Source organism: Wyeomyia smithii, chromosome 3 (assembly GCF_029784165.1).
Source record: "Wyeomyia smithii strain HCP4-BCI-WySm-NY-G18 chromosome 3, ASM2978416v1, whole genome shotgun sequence".
NCBI classification, from domain to species: Eukaryota; Metazoa; Arthropoda; class Insecta; order Diptera; family Culicidae; genus Wyeomyia; species Wyeomyia smithii.
The window spans coordinates 113,938,791-113,965,292 of NC_073696.1; the positions used below are offsets into that span (position 1 = coordinate 113,938,791).

At 37.6% G+C, this 26,502-nt stretch overlaps 1 protein-coding gene across 4 annotated transcripts in view; it reads left to right on the forward strand.

Annotated features, from left to right (window-relative positions):
* Window positions 1-26,502, forward strand: part of LOC129730168 (myosin-I heavy chain) — a 233,401-nt gene that overhangs the window by 156,878 nt on the left and 50,021 nt on the right. For all 4 annotated transcript variants that reach the window (XM_055689272.1, XM_055689273.1, XM_055689274.1 and 1 more), the window contains 2 exons: window positions 25,379-25,740; window positions 25,974-26,127. In XM_055689272.1, coding sequence (XP_055545247.1) covers window positions 25,379-25,740; window positions 25,974-26,127 — 516 coding nt within the window. The remainder of the gene's footprint in view (window positions 1-25,378; window positions 25,741-25,973; window positions 26,128-26,502) is intronic.

A 26,502-nucleotide genomic window follows, 5' to 3' on the forward strand; every position in this document is an offset into this window, starting at 1 on the left:
GGGTTGCAATCAGGACTACACGCTGGCCAGTCCAGTAATGAGATGCTTTTCTCAGCGAACCAAGCCTTCGTCTGCTTGGAGACGTGAATTGACGCATTATCCTGCTGAAAAATAACGTCCTCATTCGCGTTGTTCTCAAAATGGCTGATCAAAACGTCATCCAGAAGCTCCAGATACATTTCGGAATTCATTCGGGTTGAAATAAAACAAATCGGAAGCTTCGCATGGTAAGAAAAGGCTGATCTGACAACACTGGTTTGATCCAAACCATGCCAATAGCAACTGTAGCAGTCCGGTCCATCCAAATTGAATTTCTTTTCGTCAGAAAACACGACATTACGCCATTCCGCCTTCCACTCCATGTATTTCCTTGCGAACTTGAGGCGATGCTGCTTATGTATGAGGGTGAGCTTCGGTTTCCCTTGAAGATTCCTCCATTTTGTGTTCGGTGATTCATTTAAAATTTGGGCAATGTGTCTGAGAGTCACAGGAACATCCAGTTTTTCCTTTATCTGGGAGCAGGACAATCGATTCCGTGTAGCTTCGTGTCTTATTTGACCTTTCAGCCTCAACGAAACTTTGGTGTTCCCTTTGGTAGGACGTTTAATGCCATATTTCGAGCCTTTTTTGAGGACATTTCGTACCGCTTTTCAGACCGACCAATTTTTCGCGCGATTGAGACATTAGAATGACCGTCCTCCTTAAAATGCATTTTAATACGCCGTTCTTCCACCGTCAACCGATTACCTTCCGCCATTGCTGATATTCCAAAGTTTATCATCAAAAAAACAAAATTGAACTGTTAATTTTTACTCACCTAGTAGATTGAACGTTGTTTAGTTGAAATATACTGTAAACCACTTTAAAAAAACCACGATCGTTGTACAAAAGCAAATATTTCACGGGCGTCGGCTAAACGAATGTCTAGGACGAAAACGTTGCTTAAATGTTTATAAACACCGCAACGCGCTCAGTGTGTGTGTAAGCGCGACTTGAATCGTTTTCGTGAACGCGGTTCAAGTGTTTTACCACTACGACTAAAGTAACATCGAATAAAAAATGCAGTTGATATTTTTTCTCTAGCATTTTTAAAATTATCGATGCTCGGCTAAACGAATGTCTATGTAGAGAAAGTTATTCACCCCAAACGGATTGAATGTCTGACGAACGGCTCACTATTGAATTTTTCCAGCAACACTGCTACAGCATGCTGCTATTGCAGACTTGCTTAAGGATGAGAAATAATTTCGCGTAGAATTTAGTATTTTATGCCATACGGGTTTACTGCTGGTACGCTCTGCCCAGCTGTTTACCAGTCATTGGAGAATTAGAAATATATTTTGAAGTTTGGTTTGTTGAGAAATTGAATCTTAACAATAAACAAACGTACAGGCCATTGCCATATTATTGCCTTTTTTTTACTGTAAAGCAAGAACACAACTGCGTCCATAATTGTTGTATGACCCATATTTCATTTGGTATTAGTCAAATATCCTGTCACATTCAGATGTAATTCACATTGGTTGTCATAGTACCCGATCCCAGATAAAATTTCGAGAGGCCTTAGTAGCACTTTTCCAAATATGGACCCTCTTTGATTGATCTAAATATTGATTTCCTCCGTAATTGCAGAGTATGCGTTTCAAATAGGCAAAACAACATTCTGTTGAGTGAGTTCTTCCTATTTTATTAACGTGATTATTCCCTCGGGTAGTGGAAGAGTGCCATTACAATTGGCACAACAAAAAATTTTATTCTCCTCACTGGACATGCGTCTTATTTGCGACACATTATCCACACATTTAAACATTTTGGGTCCATTTGATGAAATTTGGACCAATGGCCATATCGTTGACAAATACGGCATTGAGGGGCATGCTTTTCACCACTGCAAAATTTCTTATTTTTTATTAAATATTTATTATTTTTTTATATATACATATTTGTGAAAATGAATCAAATTACTAACGAGGAAATTTCCAGTTCTATGATTGTTCTCTCCTTGTGATTTTTGTTTTATTAGAATTGGATTGGGTCAAGTAAATTAGTCAAAGTCGTCAACGTTGATCGTTGGTCGTTGGATCGTTGGTGAGACTTTTCAATACGACTTTAAACAGCAGGCCATTCTTCGTGTCGCGTGTTATCAATGATTTCAATTTAACTGGCTTCTTGCTCAGGCAGAAAATTTAATAAATTTTAATTGCAAACACTGAAGTCAGAAAGCGATGCATCCCTTTTTTCCCCGTAGCGACGCGTGGTTTCTGTTTTCGTCCTGTCATTTCAGGCAGTACGAAAAAAATTGAAGAATAATATCAAATTTTAAATATGTTGTATCGAGAAAGACCGATGTAAACTAACCAGGATTTATCATACGCACTATCACTAACCACAAACTTTGCAGCTATAGGTAATCAAAGACCAATCCACAAGCAACCGAAAACACGACCGAACTGTCGGACAGCTCAAGCCGCACTAATGAAATAAAAAGAAATAAAACCTTCCAGAAAGTATGAGTAAAGCGTGAAGTAAAAGGACAACAAGAGGTTTCTATATAACTTATAAGACGACTCACAAGACTGCATTTTAGCATTTTCTTATATTCAAATGAGTTCCCTGCCATATTTTCAAAACTTTCTTGGAACATAAACCCAATTTACATTTGCGTCTCAATTACAATAAATAACAGATGTTATTTCAAAGCTTATTGTCTCTCAGAGCTAGCGCTGCTATGTGAGTAAATAGCCACGTCATTTCGATGTTTAAGTAACATATATGAATAGATTACATGCTCTTGAACAACCTAGCTAAAACATTGAAATTGTAAAATTGTTTGCTCTTTCTCAACTATAGAATGCAGCTAAATTTATTATCTAGAAAACTGATATAGTAGTATATAGTTTTGTAAACCTGGACTATGTGGAAAAAGTAAAATTGCTAAGAAAAGCACCATTTTCTAATGTCTTTACCTATTGTCACACTAAAAACGAATGCACGATCAACTCCAAACAAGTACATAAAAACTGTTCCTTTCGGCAAAACATAAATAACACTTAAGCTGCTACTTGATGCGCCGTCCCCGGAAAGTAATGACACACTTGAAGCTTACTCCCATTTGATTTTCCTTTTCGACGAATTTTTATCCACTCCGCCAACCTCTTCCAGATGCCGAAGGTAAACTTACATTTTTGTGTAATCTTCGTCCAGCATCAATTCGCTACAGATATGCAAACAAACTTTCTTTTCTTGTATCGAGTGAAACTTTTATCCATCGATATCATCGTTAGCCGAGCGGTCCCTTTCGCACCTGTTTCCCTCTCAAGTCAACATTCGCCGCAGGCACACGTGATAGACGATTCTGAATTTGATTGATTGTAAATAAAGGGGCCCTTGTCTATCCCCGCCCCGGCAACGCCAGCCGCACAAGCGAACGCACCGGCGAAAGAGAAAATGCTTTATAATTTTATGCTTTACGATTTTCATCAGCTTCACCTTCGCCCGCTGGATATTAATAACATAGGAATTTCGACCCAGCGCAGTACCATCGAACAGGTTAAAATTCGAACTGCGTATATAAAACTTTTTCGGTAACCCAAGCTAGGCCCTTGCCGGGATGGGGCACATTCTCAGCTTTTTTGGCCTAATAATAGCTTTTTGGCCTAATAATTAGCGTTCACCCGATGAACTAATTTATCCTTCGAAGCGGTTATTTTGCTAACGCCGTCAATAGAAAATCATATACCAGCAAACGAATGGTGATATTCGATTTTTTTTACATTTCGTTGATAGACTGGGGCGGTGGAACGTATTCGAAAAATCTTCACCAAGAGATCGTAACGGGGTTTCTTAAGGAGTAACGCGGCTCAATAGCCACAGGCGATCCTCGATTTTTTTCTACGGTTAGTGGGTATAGCGCCAAAATGGGCCAGGGCACGAACGGCCAAAAGTTTTGTATGATTCTGTAGGCGCAATGTCAGCGGGCAAGGCGGCAAGAAATGGTGCCTCCGCTGCTCTATAACAGAAAGAGCAAATCAGGTTCGTATCTACTACTGCTTTAATCTTTCCTTTTCCTCCGAGTGACACAGCAACTTGAAGGTAGGCAATTTGAATTATATTGCAGCTATTAGCCACGCTCACAGTCGGAATGGAAATTTTCTGCGCTGTACGATTTGTAGGTCATGTGCGATTGAATCCCGGGAAAAGGAGAGTTATTTTTGGCGAAAGCTGTAATGTCGACGAAATTAAAAATGTATATAATAGGTTTTTTTATTTTGAAAATTTCAAAATTATGTCAAAAAATTATTATTTTGCTCTAAACTGTATCAAGAAAAACAATAACAAAAAGAATCAAATTAGCCAAATTTCTATGTGGTATTGAGATAATTCATCAATGTTTTTGGAACAAACTTTAAAATTTAACTGTCCTCAAATTTACGTCGTCCAATTTGCAATGAAATTTATTTTTATTGTCACTTTGTACTACCAGCGGCTGCGAAGTGAACCAGGCCGGCTCGAAGCAGTTGCAATTTCTACCGATTTCAGGCAAAAGTTTCATTGGAAAACGGCTGCTTGGCGGGCTTGCGCTGCCCATGACGCATCGGGCAAGGATTGGACTCGAACAGGTTTTCGGATTCGGTTCTGCCTTGCCAGCCAAAAATGTGCACGCGAAGGGACTCATGGTGGTAAAACGTCTCAATCGCATTCACCTAATAGATAGCAGGGAACTGCGTTTGTTCAAATTTGGTATATAACATTACAAAAAGTTTACTTTACTGTGATTCCAAGAGGCAGAAACTTATTCTGTTTCTCTGTGGCAAAATTATTGAAAACTTTTAGAGTAACTTAAAATTTAGCAGCTTTGAAGAAATATTTTATTTTCCAAATTCAATGCTCATCTTTACACCGCCAGGCCAAAAAAATGGTCAAGTTGTTTTCATTCTTCGAACGCTAATTTATGAGGAGAAGAATTGTCTGCCTCAAAAAAGGTGGCTTGTTTTTGGAAGGGGGTCCAACAGATGCTGACCTGAGTGAGAGACGAGAGTAGCAAGCTGCAAGCGCGGGGAATCTTATGCCATCATCATCGGGATAGTGACCCGAAGAGACACAGTAGTGTGCTGCATAACAAAAACATGCAATCATGCAGGAATGACGATGCTGGGCGAATGAGCGGTCTGAATGAAATGAGCATTTGGGTAGAATTGGGAGGAGTCCTTAACGTAAAACACTGCGAGCTCAAAATCAAAAAGCAATTCTTCTACCACATATGGAGACTTCTGAGGAGGAATTAAATTTGTTTTACACGTTCGTTGAATGACCGACCGTCGGCAACCAGCTTGAACTTATAAAGGCGATGGCGACCACAATCATGTTTACTGAAGATGGGAAACAAATGAAGAAACTGGAAGGGAAGTCATTTCGGAAAAAATCAAGTTCAAGGCAACGTGGCATGACTGGGTTTCATTAAAAAATATCACTTTTTATGAAACTTTCTCAGTTCGTGAACATTTTTGAATCATTTTTTGCCATAAAATCAAAACAACGCATTAGAATTGACGCACCAGTCTAATAACTTAACGATACCGATAACGGTTAAGCTTAAACCAACAACATTAAATCGCTAACAAGAAATTTTATCGTCTGCGCTGACAGTCTTCGGGGCCCCCAATTGGATTGGTGATTATTTTCAAACTCGTGCGTACAAATTATTCTTTATAAACTCGCAGCCAGACGCTCTCATGCCCACATATTATCGTTTTCCCTGATCAAAAGAAACAGTACAACCTGTTTTCAGTTTGGCGCGTATATTGATACGAAAACCTGTTGTAAGCTGCCTTAAGTTTGTCAACTAAAGCAGATTTCGGAAAGACGTGCGCGATCACCGAATGTGTCAATGGGATCACAGATCGGAGCTCGCCCAGTGAGTGACCTGTGCGATGCTTGTGCTATGTGAGTGTGCATCACAATCAAAGCCGCTCTGTGTCCCTAATATAAACCTCTCGAAGGAGCAGCAGCTTTCTTTCTTTTCGCCTCTAGTTTCAAACTATTTCTTTCGATCGGAACTAGCAGGATTTGCTCGGTTTACCATTTTTGCTGGCGTGCTGTTTAATTTCACTATTTGCATATTCACGTTTATCGATTGATTTAATTAGCTTATTAGCATTTTGCTTGTCTTCTGATTTGGGTTGTTCCGATCATTTCTGTTACAATCTATTAGTGTGAATGCTTTCGTAATACTTTTTTAACAGTTCAATGTCCGAATTATGTCAACGAGATGACCAGCGCTGACTGTACAAAACGACTGTAGAAGTGATAATGTTCTGTGAGCTTAAAACTTTTTATTTTTGAAAAGGACTAATAACCTGTTTTCAAGTACTTTTTGATACATACCTGTACACCTAAAATTATTAGATTTTTGATTATGAAATAACATATAGAACCAATCCGTTAGTTGTTTTGTATAAAATTTTTAATTTTGTTTTTCCCTTTGCAGGTAAGGATAACAAACTATTGACAGTTGTATATGGTAAGCCTTATAAAACTAGATGTATGTCATATAACCGGAAATGAAAAGTTCATGATTTGTTTCTTGAGGTGTTGGAATCACAACTGAAGTCACTGAAAAGTCAGTTTCTATCTATATCTGTATATATCTATATCTGTATATTAAGTTCCAACACCGCCCAAGCTTCGCTTTACTTAATGAATGTACTACACACAATGTAGTATGATCATGCCCCATTATACCAGTGTCACATCAAAAAGCGAAATCATCGCATAATGCCCCCATAGAAAACCGTCAAAACTATTCAATACTTGTTATGTGGTGAAGTATAAACATATATCACAGTCTTTTGCTCTGTCAGCACTTGTTTTAATATTACAAAATTGTTTTACCAAGTTTCCACAATAATCAATTAAGATTCCCAATCGAGGGAGACTACTTCAATCACCCCAAAAGTATATTTGCATTTTTCATCTGTTTTACAGATGGTTTTCTTCAGCGCCCTAAAAATGGCTACAATTTTGTTTTTTTTTTCGGTTGATGTTTATCAAAAGATTCTTCTGAATTGATAACACTGGTCAACACAGGTGCACTTCAGAAGCTCAAACCGGAAAAAATAAAACAAAAAGTTCTGTGCAAATTTTGTAAATAGCCACAAAATAAAAACCGTTTATAACAATCTATTTTTTATATATTGAAGAAGACAACCTGACAAAATGTTGTACTGGTAGAATAAAAAACTAAATAGTTAAAATTTTTCCACAAAATATTTTTTTTATTCGAGCCAAAATGATTTTTATTTATTTATGTTATATCTTTAACAAAGTTGTTAATAGCATTTTTGTCGTTCCAAAAAAATATACATCGTAAGAAAAATAAAGAGAAAGTTTAAAGAATAACTATAAATTAAATACTTCAAAAATCAACTCTTTAAATATCTGATTTTTTTACAAAACATATTGTTCTTATAAACGAAAGTTTCTTTTCGTGGTGTTATTATTTTTTAACCTATGATTAATTTTTAAAAAATGTTTATGTAAAATGGTGTTGATGATTACAAATATTTTAAGAACCAGAAAACTGTTCGCTTGATGGGAATTGCAGATAATAGTTTTATCTTTTCGAAAAATAACACACAGGGGAAAAATTTGAAATAACAAGTAAAAAAAATATTATCTGAAACAGCTCATTGTTTAAATATCTATTTTTTTATGAACGCTACAAAAGGTTAGCAGTGTTTAGTTGGTTGTCCTATCATGGAGAAATGAAAATAAAAGTTACGATTTATAGTAGCGGAGATCGACCGGAATAATTGTTACAGAGGTGGGATGGCTTTCTCGGTCTTGAAGAATTTAAACGACTAGATTTTGGTCAACCTGACGTTTCGACCTTTGGTTTAGGCCTTTATCAAAGGATACTATGGATAAAAATGACATAATTACATGTAGGTACTAACTAACAACACAAAGCTTTAAACTTACACACTAGTCTGCCGTTTTTCGTTTCTTAAACATTTAACACTGATTCTTGAAGGTTTCGCGTAAATTATTTGTCAATGCATAATTTGTCTTAACTTGTCTAATGTCTAATTAATATCGGGAAAAAATATAGTTTGACTTGGCGGAAAACTAGAACTGTATCGGGTTTTTCAAAATGGGGAGTGAGATGCTTTATGGTTGATGTGACCAACAAATAGCCCAGATTATAGCACCACAGATACTCAATCACATCAACCATAAAGCATCTCACTCCCCATTTTGAAAAACCCGATACAGTTTTAGTTTTCTGCCAAGTCAAACTATATTTTTTCCCGATTTTTTTCCCGATATTAATTAGACATTAGACAAGTTAAGACAAATTATGCATCGACAAATAATTAACGCGAAACCTTCAAGAATCAGTGTTAAATGTTTAAGAAACGAAAAACGGCAGACTAGTGTGTAAGTTTAAAGCTTTGTGTTGTTAGTTAGTACCTACATGTAATTATGTCATTTTTATCCATAGTATCCTTTGATTAAGGCCTAAACCAAAGGTCGAAACGTCAGGTTGACCAAAATCTAGTCGTTTTAATTCTTCAAGACCGAGAAAGCCATCCCACCTCTGTTACGATTTATGTTAAAACTATTTTGGTTTGTTGAATATCCTATGTATGATGTCTTCAAGAGAGCTGTGTAGCCGCAAGGATGGTCGTGGTTTCGAATCTTAGTAGAATCAGGCCATTTGGTATCAGAAAGGATTTGAGCATGTGGTTATTCTCAAACTCCCCCCACCATTTACCCTTCCATTACGCTGAAATCTATAATACCTTTGCGTGACTTCCTCTTAACAAATATAAGTCCCTCTTATCAATAAAACTGGCCAGAAGGACGCATGACGAAACGTCTCCAGGGAATTATCACTGGTGATATTTGGCAGGAGGAACGAAGGTCGGTAAAATCACTCTACACACAAGCACTAATAAAATAATAACAAGCATGCCACTTCTCATTAGCACTATCGCTAATAATATAGAAGTGCGGGATACAGCTGATACCAGGGCATATCTCACAATAGATCAATGATTCTGGTCGCAGTGAGGAAAGTCCATACAGGAGAAAAATAATGTCTTCAGCGAAGTTGTAGATAGTATTTTTGTCGTTTAAGAAAAAATGTGCGCCGCAAGAAACAAAAATTCCTCTTTAAAAGAAAAATTGCAAAATATGAATTAAGTATCTCAAAAACTCACTTTTCAAGAGTCTGACATTCTTACGAAAACTACAAATTATCTACTATATAAAAATGGAATTCCGTAACGCTTGATCTTATTGATGTTATTGCCTCCGTCTCAGTGGTGTACAGTCACCACCATCATTTTAAATCGTTCTAAATCAAAAAAATAAGCGGTGACATGTGAGTTTTTCACATGAAAATGTTTGTTAACGTTCAGGAAAGATATTTGGGGAAAAATCAAAAGTATTTGATTACTAAAACTTGAGATTTTTTTCACAAAACTACGTAAAACAAGCCAAAATATGACTTTTTATGCTGAATTTGCCTCTGAATCGAAATTTAAAGCGATGCCATGTGATTTTTCTTACATTAAAATGTTTTTTAACGTTCAGGTAAGACATTTGAAGAAAAATAACAAGTATCTTATTACTAAAACTTGAGATTTTATTCACAAAACTATGTGAAACATGCAAAAATATGACTTTTTATGCTGAATTTGCCTCTAAATCAAAATTTAAAGTGATGACATGCGATTTTTTTACATTAAAATGTTTGTTAATGTTCTGGAAAGACATTTGAAGAAAAGGAACAAGTATCTGAACACTAAAACTTGAGATATTGTTCACAAAACTACGTGAAACATGCAAATTTATGACTTTTTATGCTAAATTTGCCTCTAAATCGAAATTCAAAGCGATGACATGTGATTCTTTTTTGATTAAAATGTTTGTTAATTTTTAGGAAAGACATTTGAGGAAATATTAAAAGTATATGATTACTAAAACTTAAGATATTATTTACAAAACTATGTGAAACATGCAAATTTATTACTTTTTATGCTGAATTTGTCTCTAAATCTAAATTTATAGCGATGACATGTGATTCTTTTTTCATTAAAATGTTTGTTTATGTTAAAATATAAAATGAATGTTTGAAGAAGATTTTCTGTATACAGCACAACAATATCGCACGCTAGCCTGCTAATAGCGCTCTCGATCAACCAGATTAGTTGAGAAAATTCGTTATCGATATTGTTTTTAGCACATTTTGCATGTTGTAGCATAAGTACAACGATACACCGTGCCCCAAAACTGAGCCGAAAAAAATTCCAGTTCGAAAAAATTCTCGACCTGATCGAGGATCAAACCCGATATCACAACCATGTGGGAGCCAATCGACATCGCTCACCACAGAGCCACGAGGACCACATACAGCATACAGAATACAGAAAATCACCTGAAAATATTTTTTTTTTAATTTATACGTATTATACGTATACATGTGAAACTTTGACTTTTTATGCACAATTCGCCTCTGAATCAAAATTCAATGATTTGTGTTTTTTTTTTCAATAAAATGTTCGTTGTTCTTTCAACATCTACAATTTTTTTTTCGTAGTTTTGTGAATAGTTACATATCACGGCATCCGATTTACTTTTGTACTTTTGAATTTGAATTTGATTTTTATTAGAGAGCTTTTAACCAGACGGTCATTCAGCTCTTAACCTTACTGTTTTCCTTTTTTTACGTTAATCCAAACTAGAGCTCTTAGGACATTTAGCTGGAAGAAAGGTTACGATTCATTGGTTTGAATATCGATTAAGAGGCAGCTTAAGCCTTAAAAACATTTTATTTTCTTATTTTCTACGAAGTTTTGTGGATTAAAAAATGACGACTTCCGGTTTCAGGAAAATAACCTAAAGTGATATTTGGTGAACAATTTCAATACTTCCGAAAGTGGAGCTCCATACGTCATTTTATAGCGATGACACGTGTTTTTTTTATTTAAATGTTTGTTAACGTTGAGAAAAGACATTTGAAGAAAAACAACAAATATCTGATTACTAAATTTGAGATATTATACACAAAACTACGTGAAACATGCTAAGTTATGACTTCTTAAGTAATATTTGGCCAACAATTTCAATACCTTCGAAAGTGGAAATCCATACGTCATTTTGAAATCCAAAATGGTGACTTCCAGTTTCTGTAAATCAGCCCAAAGTCACAAAAAAACAATCCAATATGGGCATTTCCGTTCTGTGCGTTCTCAGAATATTGAAGTACTTAAAGTGAGGATGGAAGTATAAGGTGTGAATTATATTTTTGAAGTGAGTTGAGCTAATGCAGTAATGAAATATAAAAAAATCTATCTTCGAAACCTTTGATCCCGAGCATCGCCGGGAACGTTCAACTAGTTATACATACAATCGAACTTGAAAAAAAAAATTGAATAGAAAAAGTTTTCAATTTCCAAAAAAGTCAGATTTTTTTGCAGTGTGTATTTTTTTTGAAAAGACGAAATTTAGGCTTGTTTCAAATTATTCTTCAAGCTTGTCACCAAATAAAAAACACTTGAGGGCATCTATCCCTTTTTCCTAGAATGCAAGCATTGAAAAAACGTTAAAGCATGCCGTTGATTTTGTTTTAAAAACCTTGGCTTTTTTCACACTAGTGGCACAGTAATTATTTTCGCCAAAAATCTACACTCAAAATATTTTTCACATTATTGTTACGTGAAATTTCCTGTACTTATTCATTCATTGTCATTTTGCATGATTTACATGCATACCATGTTGCATACTATGTTTTATCACGTAACCTTCAGTCTCTGAACATGAATTGGAATTTCACGATGGCTTGCCAATAAGTGAGATTTCGAAAAAAAATATAAGCATTCGACATCGAGTCTCAAGCTTACAGGATTAACACAGATCCAGTTCAAAGGTTTAGGAACTAATTTTTTTTTTTTACTTTATTAGGGTGGCTTTCAGCCACAGGCTTGTTCGCCACCAAAGCTTCAGGAACTACCTGAACATAAACAGTTGCAGCTAACAGTAGTTATCGCCGGTGAATGTCTTAATATTTGTCAGTTTTTATGTCATTTAATCCATTTTCGAATTGACGATTTTGCTACCCGTACGATTTATCAAGCAAAATATTTCGATAGTTTTTGAAAACTTTTTCCTGTCTCTTAAATATTTGGAAAACCACAATTGAAAATTATACGTTGTATAAATCGTAGTACCTATTAGTCAATCAAATGCTTTCCACTTTACTGGTTATTGAATTCTACGTGAAACTCACATGAAATGCATATGTCTACTGAATAAGATTCGCAGGATAATTCATCTCACCAGATCAGGATAAACTCAAATTATAATGACGTAAAGTGTACGTAAAAATGACAAGGGAAAATATTCACAAAACTTTTCCGGTGATTATAACGTGAAAAATATATTAAGTGTACTTTTTCTACTGAAAATGCAGCATGATCGGAATAATTATTTTTATACGAAATTTCTACACTACACACATCTACATCTCTACACATTCAGCGAACACATCAAACAACTTTTTTTGATACTGTTCAGAAAGTTTCAAAGTATAGCTATTAGTAAAAAAAAAAGTTTTAAGTATTGGTTCATTTTCGAACACAATTTGCCCTTACAATTGCATTCATCACTTCTTTGCAAGCAGTGATAATGGAATCAAATATTCAAGGATTGCAGTATATTTTTCCGTAAAATGCTTCTATAGCATTTAAATTTTATGTAGTTACATTTTTTGTGCCAGATATTGGCCATAAAGTTAAAATTATTGGTGAAATGCGAGGCCTGTTTTGTATCATGATCGAAACAGTTTACTTTTGAGACTTCACCGCGTTACTTTGCAAGCGCTTGATATAATAATGGATTTCATAGAGGGACAATTCATGGAAAAGTTTTTGTTAGAAAAACTTTTTTTTTGGGAGTTCCCTTTTTGGAATGTCAAAAATAGTTTAAGATAATTGAATTATCTATCTAAAATAAAATCGTATTCAAACGGATCTGAAATAAAACGATTGGTCCGATTATAATACAATGAAGTTATGAGGTTCTTTTCTTAAATACGCGTATTATTTTTTCGCGGTTTGTTTAGTGTTTAGTTTAAGTAAATCTAATAAGAAGTGAATAAGATTAAAAAATTAATCGTGTGGTTCATGAAAATTAATTTTTTTTTAATCTAAGCAGTCACCCACAATTTATGTAAAGGTTTAAAGGAAGACGAGGATATTCAATTTCTTATGAAAGCTTATCAAGGGGAAAAGGGCGATTCGAGAAAATTTCACTTGCAATTAAAAATTTTAAAATTAAACAAAAACTTACAAAACTAAAGATATAAAATTAGTTGAATTATTTCTCACTGAGATCTTAACAGTTGAACCTTGGAGAAACTTGATGATCACCTTAGCTGAATGATTATGTACTTTACTTCGTATACTTAATTTCCAGTTTTATTAACTTTAATATGATACTAACTGAATTGGTCAACTTGTTTTGTTTTTGATCTTTACAAATACGCCATATGTAAATAGGTTTTTTTTTCGAAAAAAAAGTTTCTTATCCCTAAAAAAGAAAATTTCAATAAGAATTGTGGGGAGAATGCAAAATTTTATTGAGCCTAATTATGGGGTCGAAAACTTTGGAAAAACTTCTTACGTTATTTGTGGATGACGCTCTTATTGTATTTGTTCCAAAATGTTCCGTTATCATTGCATAATAGATCATTTTTGATTCGCGAAAAAAAATCAATAAACATTCATAATTTTACACCGATGTGAATCAAGGTCATTACGATTAACTATTAACTTTCAGTTAAGGAATGCTAAAGCTTAAAAATATAGAAAAATAATTATGAGAAAGTTACTACCCGGAATGCACTCTAAATGTATTTTGTGTGTTTTGTTCCGATTTTTTTATATAATTTGTCAAGCATAAATTTACTTACAAGTTATTATGTTTAATCGGATCTATTTATTGAATGGAGTAAAAAATGCAACTTTATTGAAAAAAGTTACCTGCCCATAAACATTTCTACTTAGAGAATCACTAGCGTGTAGAAGAATAACTTTCACTACGCAAGCATCTGCTCCCACACTGGTGGTCAAAGCGACGCACTTGCTTGAAGAGGGTAGTGAATCGTGTTATTTGATTGGCTTGCAGAGAAAACACAGCGGCGGAATTTGAGATAGGGTAACCGCTCCTATATTCATCTCAGTACCTATATTCATCTCATCACGCCTTTTTGACCAATTTATCGTCAAATTTTACCATATTTTCAACGTAAAACTTTCAGCCACTTGAGAAAATCGAAAAGCAAATAGATTTACTTTTAAAAATTTGTAGAAATTTGACGGTAAATTGAACAAATGAGTGAAATAAGATGAATATAGGTGCACCAAGCTGTTGAGATGAATAATGGAGCGATTACCCTATCTCCCCAGAGAGATAATAAAATGATGTGATCTTTCTCACACGAATATATCAGATAAGGGGAGTACCTAGATAGGAAAGTAGATTGCGTTGTTTGCTTTGTGTTTCGAAACAAAAGATAAAACGAATCCAGCCACCTATCACGAATGTTTGCTCTTCGAATGATATCGAATTTATCTCAGCAGTAATAACTGGTGTACATTTGCGTTGTCTCACTAGAGTGATTCACCACTCTTGTTTCGCTCAGCTGCGGTGCGTAGCAGCAAGTGTATTATTTACCTGCGAGCGGCAGAAACACAGCACAAAGCAGAATGAAAAGGTGTGGCTCAAAAAAATATATAGCAGCGCTCATGCTGGGCTAGAAGTGAGTGGTGAATATTCGCAAGAGAATAACAAGCCTGCCTATAAATCATTCAAAGTATTGTCAATCGCTTGCTACAACATTGTCCCATCTTCTTACCAGAACTTGATTTTTTTTTTCCTGGTGGTGCTACGTTCTGCTCCTTCTGTTTGTTATACACACACAGACTTCACGGCCAACAGTTAGTTGTATGGGACAATTGTGGGGCTTGCTCTACGATTTACTCTGACACTAACAGTCTCTCCAGACCTGTGATTCAAACATACGGCGACTGGCTTGTTAGGCCAGCATCGTACCTCGACCAGCCTGCTTGGAGGTTGGCAGAGCTCGAATACCATTATGATAAAATTGTTTTTTTTTTTTTTTTGAGGCTATTCACGAATCAAGCCACTTACGATGTCTTCATATGAGGTGAACTGCTGATCAGGCAGACCATGTGCCATCGAACAGAAAAAGTAATAATCGGACGGCGCAATACCTGGGGAATACGGCGGGTGATGTAAAGTTTCTTATTTGAGCCTTTTTATGTAATTTTCAACGTTTTAGGCAGTATGAGACCGAGTGTTGTCACGCTGTGAAAGCACTTTTTCGTTCCTCTGCTCATATGTTGGCCATTTTTCCAACGGTTTTCGGCTTAATCACATCAATCGGAGTCGATACTGTTCCCTAGTGATAATTTCGCTCGGTTTCAACAGCTCTTAGAAAAATAATACCGACCTGGTCTCACCAAATACACAGCATAACTCTCAGAACATAACCTTCGCACCGTGTATATTCGTCCGAGCTTATGACGCAGAAATATGACCGGGCACTCCCCATAACTTTCTTTCCTTTGGGTTGCTGTAATGAATCCATTTTTTATCTCCTGTCACGATGCGATAAAGAAAACTTTTCTTTTCGCCGTTGCAGCGGTTGTTCATTGGCCAAAAAACGACGCAGAACATTCCTTGGTTCTGAATCAGGAAGGAACCCAAGTTCCTTTTTTTTTGTATTATTTCTAAAGCATGCAATCGCTTGGAAATGGCTTGACAGGTAAATTCTTATACCGAAGCAAGCTGTTCCTGCGTTTGGCACACTGCCTCATCGAGAAATTCCTCAAAAGTAGCTTTTTCGAAGGTTTTTAACGATTTCTATCATGCAAACATTCGTTAGTTTTTTTTAATTTTTTTGGAGGAGCATTTCCGTAACCTTTTTTCTACCAAACCAAGCAAAATCAGACTTTTTCACACAACTAAAAGTAAGTGACGTCACAACAAAACTAACGTATCAAAGCGGTTTGTTCACCATACGTCTCAGCTCATATGTCAAAATCGCTCAGTACTCACTGCTGGCGCCATCTATTATCAAAAAGCGAAAACTAAGTTGCGCACCTAATGTTAAAATGTGCAAATCACAAGACTCTCAAATATTTAAGATTTTGAAACCAGTTCAATCAAAACCAATGTTAAATGCACAGGCTATCTTTTTAATCCTTTGCCATTTAAATTCATAAAGATTCAACGTGTAGTTCAAAAGTGGAGTAATGGAAAATAAATGCTGCAGAGATTGTTATTTTTTCAGTTATAATTTTCAGAAAACGCGCACTTGGAAAAACATTTTGTAAGTCTAGTTTTGTAGGCCTTCTTAAGTGATGATATATCGTTATCGTTATCGTTTTAAGCATCGAAAGTGCCTCGGATATATATTTTTGTTTTAACCCTCGAGTGCCCAAACCTGCCTTTAGTTGGCTTTCGGTAAAATAACTTCAAGTCTTTAGGGGCCATCCACATACCACGTGGACAGATTTTAAACGATTTTGACCCCCCCCCCCTCCCCCTCCGTGGACAACTGCCCTTATAAATTCTAAAAAAAATGTGTGGACCGTGGACATTAACCAACCCCCCCCCCCCTAAAGCTGTCCACGTGGTATGTGGGTGGCCCCTTATAAATATTTTATAAGTATTTATTAAAGATTTATTGTGATCTAAAGGCGGGCTTGGCACTAGAGGGTTTACAATCATGATTGAAAACGTGCGAAACTGTGCTCTAATTTTGAAACTAGATGTTGAGATGGAACAAATGCGAAATGTGGAATTTTAATTGAATACTAGCACTAATACATCTATGGTTTAAGCTACGTAAAATGAAATGAAGCTAAAATACCTACAACTTTCTTCTTGAACGATTGCGTACGTTCCAGTCCTAATGAAAGCAAACGACCCTTCGAGTGGTGTGTCTTTGCCCACAGTACTCTAATGCCAGTGGAGAGAACACACATACCAATGTTCAGCCAGTGAAGTCGAAGAAAAAGAAACCGCCAAAAATATGATCCGCAGGCTTACACGACAGACCTCTTCCAATCGAAGCGACGACACAACCGCCGTTTGGAGCCTTCGTGCTATAACGACACCAAGACAGCGTGTGCTGCCTTGTATTAGCTTGCCATCGCCCATCCACTCACTACACGGGTGGGGTTTTTGCTTCGGAACCCAACGATTCAATGGACGGTTACTCTCAGCAGGATCGAGCCGACAGAGACCGAGCGCATCGAATGGAAATGAGGTGCTGTAATGGCCCAGGCTCTACCTATTTCGGCATCAATGCTCCAGCTGCGCAGAGCTCTCTACCGTCTGGGATGGGGATTGGTGTATTTTTTCATTCCCGTGCACTGTATCAATAGATTTTCGATTCGATTGGAATGGATGGAAGAAATTGAGTATGGAAGCTTACAAGAAAAAGTTTGGGGAAGAAATATTCTTCTCTTTCGCTCGGAGTGTTATAGTTTATAATAAAGAGCATTGATAGGAGCTGAAAAAACTTAAATTTTCATTTGCCCCTCTTCCGTGTTAAAAATTCTGCACGATTTCATTCGGTCGGATAAACGTAATGATGTAAATTAGAAGACACATTTTTATCGAACTTCTACCGTGGACGCTTGACTAGCAATTTCTTGTTCCACTAGTAATTCAAACTCTCAAGTAGTAACTCTTCCCCACAAATTACTGCCGATCGCAGCGGTCATCTTTTGTTTAACGATGGAAAACAGTTTGGCGTCTTCTGCTTAAGACATGAGTTGCATAAATATATGTCTGGCCGTTTATTTTTCAACCTCTGCCGCGCATAGGAAACTATGCTGTGGCTTAGGAGAGCTTTCAAACCTGTTACTGGAGAAATCTTATCAACCTAGGCCGGGGTGAATATCGTAAATTTTCGCTTTGATACATACTTCTGAGAGGAGTCTGCAAATTGTATATTCGTATTCACAATCATTTCGGACTGTTCGCTTGAGGCCAAATCAGGAGAATTATAAACCTCAATTTTACAATCGTTTTCATCGATTGGAAGAACCGGTGCATTGTCATGATTAAACAGTTTTTTTTTTCGTTATATTAGGCCGCTTTTATTAAATTTTATCCTCTAATCACTCCGACATTTCGGTAGGTGACTGATTGTTACTGTAACTTAGGAGTAGGTTTGACTTTTGAATCAATGGTGCGATTTCTGTCACAAAGCGTTTTAAAAGTTGAGGTTTAGTTTGGTACTCTTTTTAAGGTCCTAAATACGAGAAGGATCAATTTACTTTCATAGAATGGACCTGAGCAACCCATTTATTGCATGAGCTATAAACCGAAAATTCTCAAAAGTGATTTCCAGAAGTATTTTTACTTAGGTTCTACACTTACAGCTCCTATCAATAAGAGGATCGTCTCGAATAGAGAGGAAAATTCCCATCATCGCTTTTAACACATGCTTGGCTATCACTACTGAACCATCCTTGCTGTCAACTGACAATCATCATCAAGATGAGCATCGGAATGCGATGAAACACACATCCGTGATAAGCGGAGATGTTGACGTTACTACCAAGTGCAATCGTTTCAGCCTGATCTGCGAATCTTGGGACAAAGTAGGAGACAGGTAATGCAATGCTTAGCAGTGGCGTATAAACTAGATCATCACATACGATCAAGCGAGACAACCGGCTAGCGGAGGTGACTGTCAACTATAGCCATACTGTCTGCCTCGTGATTGTTGGCAAAGTTTAACACCAACATGCGAAGGAATCTGAAAAATGTTACCGCACGTGCAGACACGGCAGCATCCTCGACGTAAGTTCGTTGAGTTTTTTTTATCATACGATTGATAGCCCTTCATCTCGAGAGGAATCCTTTAATCAAACCGCACATGGCGAGATTAATTATAAGTCGTCAGGAGGAGCATTTATCTCTTTGACACGTACAAGCACAAGCGGATTTTGACATTTAAACCACTACTTTTTTGACTACCAATTGGCTGCGGCGACCACACAGTTGTTTATAATAAATCGTGCATGCCAGGCAATTAGGCGAAAGTTGACGGAGAAAACAAAGCGAAAAGGTAGAAGTGAAACGTATAATTAGAGCCTGACAAATCGCTCATGACGAATCGAGACGAGTTAAGCTCTGCGGTGGCACGCGAAAGCGTACAAAACTCGGTTTGAAATATCGCTCGTATCCTGGCAGCATCATTGTTTTGCCGATCTACTTGTTTTCCGCATTATTCTTAATTGGTTCCACTCGCATGACCAGGTTAATATGCTTGGTTTAAAAATAGGAGAAGTGAGAGGACAGGAGATTGTTCGGCAATAATCGAATTGAAACTCTTCATATTGCATTGCATTGTATTGTTGCTCCAGGCGCAACTTAAGTATGTATTCAATCGAGAATAAATAAAAGGAGCAATTATTATAAAATATTTTTACGATGCGCAAAGTACTTCGTGGTTCTTGCTCGAAGATACGATATACAACGGTGCACCATCAATATAAATACTCCTTGGCACGCTATCGTTTAGGTGCAGCAGAATTGAAAAAAAAAAACTAAAACAATTGCACGACACACGCGAATCGCAATAAAGACACCAGCGCTGGCCTGTTCTCTGTTATGAGGCCTGAGGCACTTTAATAATAATTGAGAGAAAAAATCTAAATTAGTTGGTTACAAAGCGAAAAAAATTAAAAAAAAACAAAATGAAACTTTTAAACCTCATACTGTCACATACTGAATCAAATTTTTGATTCGTAAAAAGGCAGGTACTCTCGATGTTAATTTTAGTCTTCTTGACTCTTCCAGCTGGTCTCGCGGCACGATGCTGGCCTAACAAACCAGTCGTCGTAGGTTCGAGTCTCGGATCGGGAGAGACTGTTAGTGTCAGTAGGATCGTAGCGCTAGCCCCGCAATTGTCCTGTACATTTAACAGGTGGCTGCGAAGTCTGTGTATAATAAACAGAAGGTCGAGTTCCGATACGGAATGTAGTACCAAGGCTTTGCTTTGCTTTTAGTCTTCTACGAATTACTTCTGGTTATAAATTAGGTTTTGTATTTGTTGAGAAATATGATTTGCAATTTCCATATTTAAGTTTTGTTCTAAGTATGTCACTGTAGAGAAAGTGTAAGAATACTGTTGTCCTCACCTTTGGTTAGGGGTAGAAAGTCAAATCAGTCAAATCTCTAAAAAGTTTCAATAAATATCTACCTAAAAAAAGTTTATAAAGATTCATGGTGCGCCTATAAATTAACTTGGGCACTAGAGGGTTAAGTTGACAATAGTTTATGAAAGGGGAAAAGAAAAAGAGAAAGGAAGACACAGAAATAGAAAAAGAGAGGAAGAGAAAGAAAGAAGGAGTAAGAGAGAGAAACAAAAAGAGAGAGAAAGAGAAAGAGAGAGTAAGAGAAAGAGAAAGAGAGAGAAAAGTAAAGCAAAAGAGAGAAAGATAAAGAAAGAGAGAGAAAGAAAAAGAAAGAAAGAGAAAGAGAGAGAAAGAGAGAAAAAAAGAAAAAGAGAAAGAGAAAGAAAGAGAGAAAAAAGAGAAAGAGAAAGGAAGAGAAAGAGACAGAGAGAGAAAGAGAAAAAGACAGAGAGAGAAAGAGACAGAGAGAGAAAGAGACAGAGAGAGAGAGAGAAAGAGACAGAGAGAGAGAGAGAGGAGAAAGAGACAGAGAAAGAGACAGAGAGAAAGGTAGAAAAGAGACAGTGAGAAAGAAAAAGAGATTGTGTTAGAGAGAAAAAGAAAGAGATGGAGAGAGAGAAAGAAAGAAAGAAAGAGAAAAAAAGAAAGAGAGAAAAAGAGAAAGACAGAGACAAAAAGAGAGAGAAATAAAGAGAATAAGAGAGAAATGAGAAAAAGAGACAGAGAGAAAGAAGAAGGAAGAGAGGGATAGAGAGAAAAAGAGAGAGAAGGAGAAAAAAAGAGACAGAGAGGGATAGAAAAGTTAGAGAGATAGAGAAAGAAAGAGAGATAAAGAAAGAAAGAAAGAGAGATATAGAGTGTGTGAGAGAGAAAGTGTGAGAGAGAAAGTGTGAGAGAGAAAGGAGAGAGAGAGAGGAGTAAGAGAGAGAGGAAAAAGAGAGTGAGAAAGAGAAAGGAGAGAGAGTGAGAAAGAGAGAGGAGAGAGAGCGAGAAAGGGAAAGGAGTGAGAAAGAGAAAGGAGAGGCAGAGAAAGGAGAGAGAAAGGAGAGAGATAGAGAAAGGAGAGAGAGAGAGAGAGAGAGAGAGAAAGAGAAGAGAGAGAGAAAGAAGAGAGAGAGAAGAGAGAGAAGAGAGAGAAGAGAGAGAAGAGAAAATGGGGGAAGAGAGAGAGAGAAAAAGAGAGAGAGAAAGAGAAAGAGAGAGAATTGTGCTAATCTATGTGACACAATATAAAAGAACATAATGCTAAAAGAGTCAGATTTCACTATAGATGAAGTTGTGTCATCACTATGTAATGGGTGGTGTACAACAGCGTCTGAACTGGAGCGGAGGGCTGAATCAATGAAATACTCTATTCTGACTGCTCCACCTATGATTGCAGCCCCATCAGTAGAAACCTTATAAGGTAGCATACCGAGACCTCTCCTAAATACGAACAACGAAAATAGAAATACGAAATGGAACAATCGACATTGGCCACATACACGGAAACAGGGATCCGTTAACAAATGGAAGTTGGGTACTTCGAGCGTCCGATCGAATGAACCGGCGCTGGCTGGCTTGCTTGCTCGAAAACTATAGCGTTGCGTTCAGAGTGCTGAGAAGTCGGAAAACAAGAGTCATCCAGAGGCCCGTAGATGACCGTATAAGCGTGTTGAGAAATGAGGGCAAATTCTTCAACTACAGTTTAATCAACATTTACGCACTGACAAACGACGAATCCGATGACTTCAAGGATGACTTCTACGAAAAACTTGAACCTATGACGAGTACCCGGAGTCATCGGAGATGTAAACGCACAGGTTGCGAGGGAGAAATTTCTCTGTCCGGTCATTGGAAAGTATAGCCTTCACTCGTCAACCAATAAACATTGCGTGGTCAGAGAAATGGTCATATGTAGCTCCTATTTTCCAGGTGTACCGGCTGGTTTAATGCTGAGTGCTATGGACGAGAAGAACCGTGCCAGGAGATGCATGCTGATTGCGGCTACGCATACAGGGAGAAAAGAGCTGCTGAAAATAGAGTCCACCGTCGGAAGAAGCGCGAGCACGAGAAGCGGAGGCTCGCCAGCGCAGAAGACAACTTTGCTAGACGTACGAAGCTTCTTTGGAACATGCATTCTGTTCTCAGGATTGAGACCGTTGACGGAGTCCTTCGTCGGCGAATACCAGGCTGGTTTTCAACATGGGCGTTTCATGACTGATCCAATTTCCTCCCCCCGACATTTCTTTGATAAGTTTTAGGAGTATATCGGAACATACCGTTTCCCGTCTAAACTAATCAAGCTGAGTCGTATGACGCTGGAGAAATCGAAATCATGCGTGCGGATGGCTGCTGAGACAACAGTCGCGTTCAACATCATCCTTGAAGGCGCAGTACGAAAAGCAAGCGTGCAAAGAAACAGTACGATCATCATGAAATCTCACATGTTCCTCGGTTGCCAACGTCAACGATATGAGCCGCGAAGTGAAACGACGAGTTGCAGCAGGGCCTTTTACGAACTACGCAACTTGCTAACGTCTCATAGTTTCTTGAAGCAAAACAAAGCCTCGGTGTTACATTCTGATTCCAAACTTAACCTTATGTTTATTATACAAAGACTTCGCAGCCAACTGTTAGTGTACAGGACAGGTGCTGGGCTAGCGCCACGATCCTACTGACGCTAACAGTGTCTCCCGAGCCGAGACTCGAACCTACGAAGACTGGATTGTTAGGCCAGCATCGTACCTCGAGACCGACTGGAAGGTGTAGAGCTGTATGGGACGCTGATCCTCCCACTGGTCCTTCATGCATTTTTTTTAGTCTGCGTTTGAATAATGTACTACAGCTACAAAGCAGATGTTCCGAAGTCTCACTTTCCATATTGCAAAAGAAACGGATATCATTCTAATCCCGGCCAATGTTTTTTTAAATATTATCTGCTCGTACAGTGCCTTTTGTTGAGCTCCATGAGCTTTTTGGAATGACTTACATTTGGTGTTGTGAACCTTTTAAATTGTGCAAACATTTTGACCTTTTGATTTTCCCAAAGTTTAAGTTCCATTTCTACTGCCCAGCTTGATATTTCACAGGAAGGTTCTGAGCAAATAAACTGTGTATAAAATCCTTGTTATGCAGGTTTTTCTGCCTTTTCATCCCCACCAATACCACAATGTCATGTAACCCAGTATAAATTAACTGAGTTTGCTTGACATAAGTGTCGCAATGTGAGAATACATTCCTAGACAATCTGGGATGTACATTTATAAGCACAAAGTGCCGAAACGTTGAGAGAGCTAGCAAAGAGTTGTATTGATGCCTTAACCACTCTGTCGATATGATTGTTGAAGATGAGAGACTGATCTGTTGTCACTCAAACATTAGGTAAACTCTAGTCTAGTCGCACCGAAATCCTTCTCCTCATTAGATACCTATTATTTTCGAATAGATTAGGTTTTAAAAATAATCCATCTTATTTACTTTTATCAGTTGCAACGTAGCCAAAATACGAAGTAGAAAATACTGCAGAAATCTTCCACCGCGTATTAAAATCTGAAGAAAACTCTCCATAATATTTTACATGCAAAACTGGATTTGCTAAGTCTCAATGTGTTCCGGCTACGGATTTGTACAGTAAATGTAAGATGAGTTCATGTTAATCCTTTATGCAATCAACCGAACAAGTTTGAGTGAAGAATTTGAAACGAAATTATTATCCTTTACAAAGAACTGCCCTGCATCAGTTGCATTTCCCTCGTTACTAATGGCGGCTTAATAAAACATACAAGCAGATAATTGCCAGGTGCCACGCCATCCAGACCAGCAATTACCTCTTGGTAAACGATGTTCGCAACTGACGCTGATCTTAATCTTATTATATCATTAAAATTCTCGAATAACACCACTGACGATGACCGGAATATCAACTGCTGTTAGCACAAAACGCATCATCCCGCGACCAATCTGTTCCAGTTTGAAGCCAAGGCGGAACTCGATGGATTGCTTGCAGTTGGTGCTGTCACTACTGATAACATTGGAAAGGATTTCATACTTCAAGCTGTCAAAATGTCTCTTTTCGCGTATTCGTCACATCGGTGTATCGTTGACATGTAACAGAACAGGTCCCCTGGGCTAGGTATCAATGGCACATTTTCTTTTGCCGGTAAAAACAAAAAACCTGAAAAGCCAAACAACTAGCAACCCATTTTTGGGGGCATTTTGCAGTGTCGATCCGAAGGCCGTCGAGGCCAACCTTTTCCCGTTATAATAATCACTTCGTCAGCTTTCGGACCTTTTTTTATTTGGGTGAACCCCGTCATCATTCTGAAGCGTTTCAGTGTGGTAAAATTACAAAATAATTGTGTGCGTCAGAAATGAGTGGTTTATTTTAGTTTCAGTGGCTAGCATCTACCGAGTTGAGATTGTTTTTTTGTGCCTGCGCAAGGCCTTTTCAACGTCCGCGTACTAAGCAGATATCACCGATGCGACAGAGAGGCGCATTCAGCGGCACCGAGAATTTAATGAAGCGGACTACAGTAAACTGAAATTGGTACCTTCCACTGAAAAAACCATTTCAACTCGCTGGAATACCGCAGGGTATAGTGCCCGCTGTGAGAAAAAATGAAAGTCGTAAAGGTACCTATAATTCAGTGCATTGAAATTAAAATGATAGTTGTTACGGTCAAGAATTTATATTTAAATTACAAAAATAAATATTTTGCACATGATAAAATCAAATGTGTGTAATTACAGGGAGACACGCAGTGAATATGGTTTCATTTAGATTATACACCAAAATGAAATCGGGAAGCTTCATTAATGTTGTATAAAAATCTGAAATCGATGATTACTATAATTTTCTCTATAAAGACTGTATATAGAATGAATATGCAGAGAGAAAGTTGCAAACATTAAGAAAGATGTTTCGCTCACCAACGTAGCCAGGCTACAGATGAACATCCTTGTTCATTATCGGTGATTATTCAATCGTTTTAATTACCTGTTGATAATGCTTTACTAATAGACTCGTCGGGAACAACGAAAAAAATTGCTGCCCAGCAGTTTTTGTTGATTCTCTAGTTCCTATCTGATGTCAGTTGTCTAGTTATATAGTTTAACTCAAAAACTATTTATTTTCCCACTTCCAGATGCATCCTCGTCGAATGAAGCCGTTCACTTACAGCAGAAACTAAAAAGTCTTAGCACAGAGCTGGTAACGCTGCGAAGTCGGCTTCACACCGGTGGTCAGACGACGCCAGCGACAGCAACGGGAGGTCCGAATAGTACCGTGCCCGTTACCAGTCCCGTAGTCACTTCAACCACAACGCCAAATACAAACCCCCAAACGCTTGGTGGTCACGGAACGGCGGCCACCGCTAATCTTACCAGTGCCGGTACAGGAGCCGGAGGCCTTACAGCGACGACAGTCAGCGCGAACGGAATCAACATTCTGTCACACCTGAACGCTGCCAACAGTGTCAGCTGCAATAACAACATCACCAACAGCAAGGTATGTTATGTGAGAGAGCCCAAAATCAATCACCACTCTAATTTGTAATAAAAAAAACCTTATGCTCAGTGTATGCATTACAATCACTATTATCAGGCCCGTTTCGAACAGTTTGATTTATTTTAAAATTGCTAGCCTTAATGTGACCTATTTTCTATTCTTCGCGAAGTAGACCGCCGCAGAGTATGTGAGCCGTAAGTAAACGACGTTCTCTCCATCTTCTCCCCCTGCAGAGTCACATGATAGTGGCGGCAGCACAGTGCATACCTCCAGCAAGCAACACGTTGAGCCACCCAGTCAATGCATTACCAATAGTTTCGCCGAGAAATACCTCGATACCATACCCCCTGCCGCACCACAACAGCACCGGAACGATACTGGTTTCAGGTGAGTTAATCCCGGCGACGAGCGGCCGTTTGTCTTTTTCCTGTTTGCGGGTATCCGCTTCCCTCGATGGGCGAGAGAATTCCTTGAATGGAAAGTTGGTCATGTTAAAAATATTTTATGCGTTGTTTTGAGAAAATTTCTATTAACTGTACATGTTTTGAAATAGTACTTTATTATCTGAATGCTCAGTGCATAAATTTATAGTGATAGCCATGTTTTTATTGTAAAAGAAATGTCACAAAAACACACCCAGAAACATCCAGTGGCTTGCTGAAAGATTTGTACTTCAAATGGTCATAAACGTTTAATTTATGCCAGTCATAGGTTACAGTCAACAAAAGGCTTTCATAACAAAAGTTATAAAAACCTGGAATA